The sequence below is a fragment of the Ranitomeya imitator genome, chromosome 7, assembly GCF_032444005.1.
Source record: "Ranitomeya imitator isolate aRanImi1 chromosome 7, aRanImi1.pri, whole genome shotgun sequence".
Lineage (NCBI taxonomy): Eukaryota > Metazoa > Chordata > Amphibia > Anura > Dendrobatidae > Ranitomeya > Ranitomeya imitator.
In genome coordinates, this window is record NC_091288.1 from 221,721,153 (window position 1) to 221,730,978 (window position 9,826).

General features: G+C 45.1%; 2 protein-coding genes and 1 long non-coding RNA gene across 3 annotated transcripts; 1 reads left to right on the plus strand and 2 right to left on the minus strand.

The window, feature by feature from the left end:
* The first annotated feature begins 497 nt into the window (after nt 1-497).
* On the plus strand, nt 498-5,279 carry LOC138645667 (uncharacterized). The gene is made up of 2 exons (XM_069735123.1): nt 498-985; nt 3,868-5,279. The coding sequence occupies exon 2, from the start codon at nt 3,874-3,876 to the stop codon at nt 5,131-5,133; it is 1,260 nt and encodes a 419-aa protein (XP_069591224.1). The 5' UTR covers nt 498-985; nt 3,868-3,873; the 3' UTR covers nt 5,134-5,279.
* On the minus strand, nt 1,413-3,157 carry LOC138645668 (uncharacterized). Its single transcript, XR_011314748.1, has 3 exons — nt 2,809-3,157; nt 2,286-2,694; nt 1,413-1,893 (listed from the first exon to the last, which is right to left on the minus strand). It is a non-coding gene; the product is annotated as an uncharacterized lncRNA (long non-coding RNA).
* A 1,065-nt stretch (nt 5,280-6,344) lies between the features above and the next one.
* On the minus strand, nt 6,345-7,938 carry LOC138645669 (uncharacterized). Its single transcript, XM_069735124.1, has 2 exons — nt 7,388-7,938; nt 6,345-7,028 (listed from the first exon to the last, which is right to left on the minus strand). Exons 1-2 carry the CDS (start codon nt 7,796-7,798, stop codon nt 6,498-6,500), a joined length of 942 nt encoding a protein of 313 aa, XP_069591225.1. The 5' UTR covers nt 7,799-7,938; the 3' UTR covers nt 6,345-6,497.
* Nucleotides 7,939-9,826: the final 1,888 nt, after the last annotated feature.

Consider the following 9,826-nt stretch of genomic DNA (forward strand, 5'->3'; position numbering starts at 1 on the left):
CCTCCCAAACGTCTATCCTTAACCAAGAACAAGAAGGTGTCATGTCAATACTGCTCCCACGGGGGCAGAGTACCCAAAAAACTAGAAAACAATCTCCAGATCACGCCGACTTGAGCCAAGGATTCCACAACTTGTTGAAAAGGTCCATCTTGTTTCTTTTAGAATAAATGCTCTTCTCCAATGCCACGATATAGTCCACTTGTGTCATGAAATCTCTTCTCGTTGGTGGCTCTACCCTTATCCAAAACTTAGCGATCAACTTTCGAGCAATAAACAGCAATCTTGCAATGACTGTTTTGTACGAGTTATCAGTTACAATCTCCTCTACGTAACCCAATATGCATACCAAAGGATCCCGTGGTATCGAACATTTGTATGTTAGTCCCACTTTATTTAGCACCACGATCCAAAACGAGGATAACCTGGGGCACTGCCACATCATATGGAGGATACCCGCCTCGGACTGCGAGCACCTAGGGCATTCGGAGTTAAGGTACCTTCACACTGAGCGACGCTGCAGCGATATAGACAACGATACGACCAAAAGGCGATCGCTGGAGCGTCGCTGTTTAGATCGCTGTAGAGACGTCAAACACACCAACGTTCGAACGATGCCGGAGCGATACAGTGACGTAACAGCGACTCACGGATCGTTGTCGCTGGTTGCTTGCTTCACGTCAAACAGCAGTGGTTAACGATCCGATGAATTGGCAGCGTAGTCAGATAGGTGTCACCCAGGTGGGTGACACCCAGATAGGTGTCACCCAGGATGTGACGTCCCGGCGTCTCAGAATATAAACCGCGACTCTACAGCGATTGATTCACATTGTTCGAGAGCTGCGTATGCCTGTTTTTCCTGCATTTCTAGCGTCCTGTCCGGAACGATCCTTCTCCAGCTACGATCCTCTTCTACCGTGAACGTTCTGTTCGGAACGCCGTACTCCACTGCCGGCGTCTTCATCGGTTCTTTTATTGCTCATCAACGGTATGTTCAATTTTTTTTTTTTTTGTATAGTAATGGCTGTGTAGTAATGCTAGACGCAATGCTTATCTAAGTATATGGTATAGTAATGTATAAAACATATCTGGCAGCTATCTTGTGCATCTGGTAAGCGGACACACAAGATGGAGGCACTTTCGGATGCAGTTTGCAAACTATTTGGCGCTGTGTAGCATTTTTTGCGCAAACTATATGGTAAGGCCAACCAACTCTTTTGTGTCTACCTTGGCTTAGCTGTCCCTGGCCTGCTCCGCAAGTAAATAAAAACAGCTCACAACTGGTAAACTAATTTTTTTTTTTCACAAACTGACCTTATTTTTTTTTGATCAAGAGACAATCACTGTCACGCTATCTATATTCATCAAGTACGGTGTCAGAAAAAATGAATTCATGATAAACATATACAGGCTCCTGTATTCACTATTTCTGACACCTGGCAGGTGAGCATAGATATGTACCGTGTGACAACCATTGTCCCCTCAATTTGTGTGATTATGGAGATGCATGTAATATTTTTGGCCCACCTCATATCTGTATACTACAGACACACCAAGCTGCAGTCTTTTCATTTTTAACTACTGGAGATATTATGTGGGCCAAAAAGTGTGTGTGGCGACGTTTCTTGGCGCACGGTGTGTTGCCGGTGGCTATAGACACAATAAACCAAACATAATTGTGTCAAATCAAACTTTTTTTATGTTGTTAACTGAAAAATAACAAGTAACAGAACAATATCCCAAACAATGAAAGAAAAAAAAAAAAAAATCAGAACCTCCCACGCCTCAAGAGGTGTCGCAGCGTGCGGCCATGTTGCTGTACTTGTTGCAGCATGAGCGCTGCTGTCCGCTCCAGGCGGTCTTGCTTGGCCAGCAGCTCTCTCACGGTGTCCGGTTCTGTGATAGAAGAGGTTGGAGAATGGACAGTGATTAAGCTGCAACGGTGGCATGTGTTTACATAACCAGCAATTTTACGGTACCGTCAAAAATAACGATTTTTGTAACGATATCTTTGATTTCTGTGAAGTTGCAACGATATTGTTAACGCAATTGTTCTGTGTGACAGCGACCCAGCGACCACACAGTGACTTACCAACGATCACGACCAGGTCGTATAGCTGGTAATGATCGTTAGTAATTCGTTTATTGTAAAATGGTACTTGTAACTACACACTCAATTTTCTACTGCCCCAGAGGGCATTTTTTAGGTTCAATGTTTTAGGGTCCGTTTAGTCGTTGTCAAATGTGACATCCCACCGATAACCCCCTCCCACTTTCTCAATACTTACGGAAAAGGGACGCCTGTTGCTCATCCGCGGAGCTGCTGACCACCCATCCCCTGGCTCGGGCCACAGCTCCTGCTGCTGAAAGGAAGCAAATACATATCTGGTTAACAATTGAACTCACTGTGGTGAAGCGCTCGCTGGTTTTGTAACTTACGAATGCTTGTCGCTGGAGAGAATGACGCCGACCCGGGGGAGGAAGATGGGTGGCGAAAGGGCGGGGTTGTGGCCTGCGGTGGGGTTACTGCACCTGTAATGTACACAATATTTAACCTCCCTACTAATGGCCCGTATGGCGTCATTAAATTCTAAAAAAGGGTGGTTAACTTACGTGACGACACTGGCTGTGGGCTTCCGCTGCTAGCCGCTGTACTGCTGGCTGCAGTGGGTGCTGTCCTCTGCCGGCGGCGTCTCTCTACACCCCAAACAAAGACACGCAAGGTTTAGACACCAGAAGTACAGAGCTGTAGACTTAAATAAAAAATTAAGTAGGCGCCATCGCAATTGCCAGACATGAGGGGTAACTTACGTGACGGCCCTGGCTGTGGGCGTACGCTGCTGGCCGCTGTAGTCCTCTGCTGGCGTTGTCTCTCTATACACAAAAAATAAAGAAACACAATGTTTACACACCAAAGTACAGAGCTTCCGACACCCCCACAAATAACAAACCTAGGCCAGTGGCATAAAGGAATAAAATTTAAATTTAAGTCCCCAAATCGAGGTACATATATAGAAGGTGGGAAGCGCCACACGGCAGTGCGAGTGTCCCTATTCCCCCCTCCCGATACTGTGTGTCTCCCAATTACACTATACTGTTACTTGCCTTGCCTGGTCTCTGCCCGCAACGTTGCCAGATAAAGTGGCTGTTTGTACCGGAGGTCGGCCCACTTTTTGCGCAGCTGCAGCGCACTGCGCCGGATGCCGAACCTCCGCTCCATTTTCTGGGCAATGTGGCGCAACACCTCATTCTTGTGTAGATTTGGGTGTGCTGGGCGACTCTCCCGGCCCTCATAGTCCATGGCATCCATTTTTTTTACAAAAAAGCGGACCTCTGTCTGCCCCAAAGGAGGACATCGCTGTCTCGCCGCCATTTTAGCAAGAGAGACGCTGTATGGCACCACCCAGCCACGCCCAGAGGAGGTCCTTGATTCTACCGTTCTGGCGCGCAATTCGCAACGCTATAGCGTCTCCATTTATGCACACCGTCGCGGGTGTGACGTCGGCTCCAGAAGTCACTATTTGGCGTTCCCGTTATAAATCAGCAGCGCTCATCGTCCTGTTTGTTTCAGTGGATGGTACATTTAATGGAGGGTATCTATGGGGTATGGCTGTTGTGTTAACGTTGCTTACAATTAGCCATGTATATCTCTGTGTATGTATATATGTATGTGTGTGTATGTATGTGTATATATATATATATATATATATATATATATATATATATAGTACCTTACATCCTATGTTAACATTTTTGTCAAATGGTGCAGCATCGGTGACGCAACGGAGAATGCATTACAGTATTGGATGTCTTGTGTAAGTTTTGAAAATGATATGTAGTAATTTTTTTTTTTCTTTTTTCCTTTCTCAGGTTGCCATGTCTCATTCGGATGTACCTGTGATTGTTGCGGCCGCGTTATTGGTAGAAGCTCACAACCAGCTGGAGGTTCAAGCGCGAAACAATCGTGTAAAGCGTCAGCGCCGCATGTGGACCAAACAGTGGCTGCAGAAGAGGAATCAATTGTCCCATATGGGCCTTATAAGGGAACTGGCGGATAACAACCCGCATGATTTTCGTAACTACCTGAGAATGTCGGAGGACTCATTTAATGTCCTACTTGCAGCTGTAGAACCTTATATCAGGCGGCAAAATACACAGATGAGAGCAGCTGTCCCTGTGGATGAGAGGCTGGCTGTCACGCTGCGTTTCCTGGCGACTGGCAGGTCTATGCAAGACTTGCATTACAGCGCAGCTATATCCCGATCCCTACTCAGCGTCATCATCCCAGAGACATGCAAAGCTATTGTCTCAGTTTTACACCGCAGTTACATGCCTTTCCCACAGACCCCGGATGACTGGAAAGAGATTTCTAGGGGATTTGAGGAGCAATGGCAGTTCCCTAATTGCGGTGGGGCCTTGGATGGCAAACATGTACGCATCACCCAACCACCACACTCTGGCTCCTTTTATTATAACTATAAGGGATATTTCAGCATAATTCTCATGGCCCTCGTAAATGCTAACTATGATTTCATAAGTGTGTCTGTTGGGATTAACGGGAGAGTATCCGATGGAGGAGTTTTGGAGCACACAGATTTTGGGGAACGCTTGAAAAATAATAAACTTGCCTTGCCGCCCAACAGTGACACAACAGAAAACATGAACTTTGTCTTTGTCGGAGATGAGGCTTTCCCACTGCATCCCAACCTTTTGAAGCCCTTCTCCCAGAAGACTCTGACACCGGAACGACGAATCTTTAATTACAGACTTTCAAGAGCTAGACGCGTTGTGGAAAATGCATTCGGAATTATGGCAAACCGATTTCGGGTTTTCCACACAGCACTAAACATGAAACTAACGTCTATTGACTCTGTGGTGCTTGCTTGTTGTGTCCTCCACAACTTTCTACGTCGCCGTGATGCCACTGCATACAGCCCTCCACAGTATGTAGACTCTGTGGACCAGGGTAACGGAGATGTAACCCAGGGCGAATGGCGTCTAGACGCGCACAGGGTTTGTGGTTTGGAAAGTCTGGGTTCTGGAAGGTACTGTGATGATGCAACTAATAGCAGGGACAAATACTCTGACTTTTTCAATGGGCCAGGGGCTGTCCCATGGCAGTATCAACAGCTGTAACGTAACTGTTGGCATAACTTATACCATGTATTATGGATGATATTGTTGGGGGGTTCAAGTGCTCTTGTGTAAAAGTGCTCATTTTTAACAATTTTTGGATGACCCATGATACTCCTTTTTCTGTAATAAATGTGAACATAACGATATATCTATTTGTTATTTCTTATTATTTTACATACATACCAATACATACCAATAAACATATATATCTATGAACATACTCTACTTCTGTATCAATCATATGAAACCTGTGAGTCTGCAGCATCCTATGCACTAGTGATTTCCTGATGTGTGTGTGTATATATATTAGTAGATGTTCACCATATTCTAAAGGTACCTTCACACTCATCGACTCTGCAGCGATACCGACAATGATGTGGATCGCTGTTTGGTCGCTGGAGAGCTGTCACACAGACAGCTCTCCAGCGAGCACCGATCCAGAAGTCCACGGGTAACCAGGGTAAACATCGGGTTACTAAGTGCAGGGCCGCGATTATTAACCCGATGTTTACCCTGGTTACCGTTGTAAATGTTAAAAAAAAATTACAATACATACTTACATTCACGCTGTATAGTCATGTCCCTCGCCTTCAGCTTCCAGCACTGACTCAGCGCCGGGCGTAAAGTACAACGGTGATGTCTACGCTGTGCTTTACTACCGGACGGCGCTCACCAGTCAGTGCGGGAAGCCGAAGGCGAGGGACTTGACCATACAGCGGGAATGTATGTACTGTTTGTTTTTTTAACATTGACAACGGTAACCATGGTAAACATCACGTTACTAAGAGTGGCCCTGCACTTATTAACCCAATGTTTCCCTTGTTTCTTGTGACGACATCGCTGAATCGGCGTTACACATGCTGTGTGTAACGCCGATTCAGCGATGTCAGCGGGAGATTCAGCAACCACAAAAAGTGCTGTACTTTCCCCAGCGACCAATGATCTCCCAGCATGGGCCTGATCGCTGGACGCTGTCACACAACAATTTAGTTAACGATATCGTTGCTACGTCACAAAAAGCAACGATATCGTTAACAATATAGTTATGTGTGACGGTAATGTATTGGGTATTCTAGCATTCGCATGTCCCCGTCGCATATTGCCCAGCAACGTAGTATATTGACCAGCGGCGTCATTTATTGCCAAGCCAAAGAGACACGTAGTACATACACAAATTTAAGAAACCAAAAAATTTATTATTTGTATTAAAAATTTTATTATTTGTTATTACAATACTTTTTTAATGTTGATGAGGCATAGGGGATTAATGACCGGGTGCCAGGAGGATGCCTGCAGGGGAGAAGGCATAGGGGATTACTTGTGGAGCATCTAAAACACAAGTCTCATTTATTTCAACTACAACACTACAAATTTTGGTAGTAAGTGTCCATCTCACTGTAGTGGTGCGTGGCCATAGGAGGTCCTTGTGATAAGTCACCAAAAGAAGGGGGTGCAGGTGGTGTCCGGAACTGAGAATTATGTGGCCCAGGTCTGCGGACAGGAGTGCTGTGCATGGGCTCCTGTTGGTGTCCCCAATAAAAATGGGCACTGGGCTGACGGACGTCAATGCTCAATGTTGATGTGTCGCATAGTTTTCCTGCGGCTGCCGCGTTCATAACGTCAAACATTATTCTCTCCGCGTGAGATCTTTGGGTATCATCCAGTCTGTTTAAACGTTCCTCAACCAAGGATGCGAATGGGGAGAGTTTGGTTGTGACGTGCTTGGACAAGATGCTGTTGGCCACTGCCAGGAGATCCACAGGTGTGGCTGCTGTTGATTTTCTTTTTCTAGATGGGCGCAGTGGACATGTCTGCTCCTCGACAGACGGGCTACTGGAGGACTGAGGGGACTGGACATTGTTCGCTTCCGTTGTTTCCCGCTGTTGCAGAGGCACCTGCAATTACATGAAAAAGAAAAATTTAAAATAAATAACATACAAACGACTCTGCCACACAGCCCGAGAGAGCCCACACCTCCCCAAACACCTCTATGCCCATTGGAACCTATGAGGAACAGTTACCTGGGTTAAAAAACAAAGGGGTTAAAGAGCTGTGCTGAACTACATTGGCCGGCAATACTGTACGAATGTGCGGAAGACACAATATGTTAATTACGGACACAGGAAGTGGCAGCTGTTATCATCAGGGGGATTAAACATGAACAACGTGACTCACTATTACTGGAAGCCATGCAGTCTCATAAACATACAAGACACACGGCATGCTACAAGAAGGGAAGCTTGGGGCTACTTACATGGTCGTCAGGAGACTCAGGCAGGATATCTTCGGGCGATGGCTCACAAAGGCTAGTCACAGTCTGGCACGGGCGAGGGATCTCTTGGTCTCTAGTGAATGCCATCAGGTCGTAATACCACAGCCTGGGCACATAGACTTCCTCAGTTCCGGCCCCAGACTTCTTAGAATTTTCCACTTTGTTGACCTCTTTTTTGAAAACTGTGCGGAGAGCCTGGATCTTTTTCCTCACAATGTTTTCATCCACGGTCTCTGTGGGATGATACTCCCTGTAGACGGCCACCAGCTTCTCATACGCTTCTCTCTTCATGTAACGGTTGCTATAATCCTTAGATTTTATCTTCCACAAACAGGGCAGGGAGCGGTACATCTCTATGAGTGCCCGAACACAGTCCTGCTCATTTGTAGACATCTTTAAAAAATAAAAAAATAAAAGTTAAGAAACAGCAAAAATTAAAAGTTTGATGAGCCGTATGCCGTTCCTATTGTTATCAGTCATTTTTTGTATGGGATGGTCCGTGGGACTATTTCCACCATTTAGGGGATGGGATGGGGGCCGTTTGTGTGTTTCCCCATAGCCACCATTTGGGGATGGGATGAGGGCTATTTTTATCCATTTTGAGCGTTGAAAAATTTGTAAATTCTATTGGCTGCTATTTTGTCAATGGCCAATTTCATGTTGGTGAAACACACCATACTACAAAATCGTTTGCATTACCACTTAAAATGGAAATACTACGACGCTAAAGCGTCTTTGGTTATAAACGTGAAAGCTCTAAAAAAAAATCACTGCTGAGATGTAGTATACATCTATTTCTAGACACATAAATTAGTATTGCTGCATGGCAAATGAATACAGCACAAGGATATACTCACCGTAGATGTACTAATTGAAAACGCTGCAGAGTTGAAGATCTACAAACAGGTCGCTCAAAAGTTACAGCCAAGACGCCCACGAGTTGATGGAGAAGGAACACGATGGATTTCGAACCAAGACGCACACGAGATGCTCGTGGATGGCAGAGTACGCACAAGTGATTGAAAAGTTGTAAAGTCGCGGTTTATATTTCGGAACGCAGGTACACGTGACCCCGATGTGACCTATCAGCGTTCTCAGTGAGACGTAACAACAAAGCCTTTTGAAATATATAACGTTATGGCGTCACCTTTTGTAATGTAATAATGTGATTTAAAGGGGTCTTCTTTTGTAATAGTGATGCATTGTAAATACGCCCTTACGTAAAGTTCACACCTACCTCCTAGGCTGTCGTGACAGTTGGCGTCACCTTTTGTAATGTAATGTAAAGGGGTGCCTTTTTTAATGTAATAATGTGATGTAGGCATCACCTTTTGTCTTTGGAATGCATTTGGGAGTATGGTGATAATTACATTACTATAATAATGTTCACACCACCTCCCAGGCCATTATGACAGATGGCGTCTCCTTTTGCAATTTGTAATATATTGGGATCTTCGAAATAATTGCGTATCTATCTACGAGCGACATTGCTAAATTTAAAGGTGTCTCCTTTTGTAATGCATAACGCCTACCTGGCCACAACAAGACGCTGCGACGGCCCCTTTCATCGTTGCTGACGTCGTTGCTTTTCATGTCAAACACAACGATTCAGGCTGATCTAACGACCAAATAAAGTTCTGAACTTTCGGCAACGACTAGCGATGTCACAGCGGGATCCGGATCGCTGCTGCGTGTCAAACACAACGATATCGTTATCCAGGACGCTGCAACGTCATAGATCGTTGTCGTTCTCGTTGCAATATTGCTCAGTGTGAAGGCACCTTTAGTAACCCGATGTTTACCCTGGTTACCAGGGGACTTCGCATAGTTGGTCGCTGGAGAGCTGTCTGTGTGACAGCTCTCCAGCGACCACACAGCGACGCTGCAGCGATCGACATCGTTGTCTAGATCGCTGCAGCGTCGCTAAATGTGAAGGTACCTTAAAGTTACAGAAATGATTTGGGGTTCAAGTGTTACTGAGGCAACCCGGATGAGCAATTACCCTGTAATAACTAAGTAAATAGTAATCGTACATGTAAATAGTAAATGCTACTTAGTTAACACTATTTTGATCAAAAAATCGTAAAAGCCATCACACCACGACAAGGTGACCCGCTCAAGTAATTACCTCAGTATGTGTCAGGAGATGCCCAAATAGATAAGGACTGAGCAACACCTGTGCCCCAACTGTGCAGTTATCTCAGGTTTGGTCTGTTAAATGGCCACAGTGTGAATACCCACATATGCATTGCACTTATACCAACATGTGCTCTGGCTCATTTTATTGGTTTTGAGACAACCTGGAAGTAGTTAATCTAATAATAATAATCTTTATTTTTTATATAGCGCTAACATATTCCGCAGCGCTTTACACACATTATCATCACTGTCCCCGATGGGGCTCACAATCTAGATTCCCTA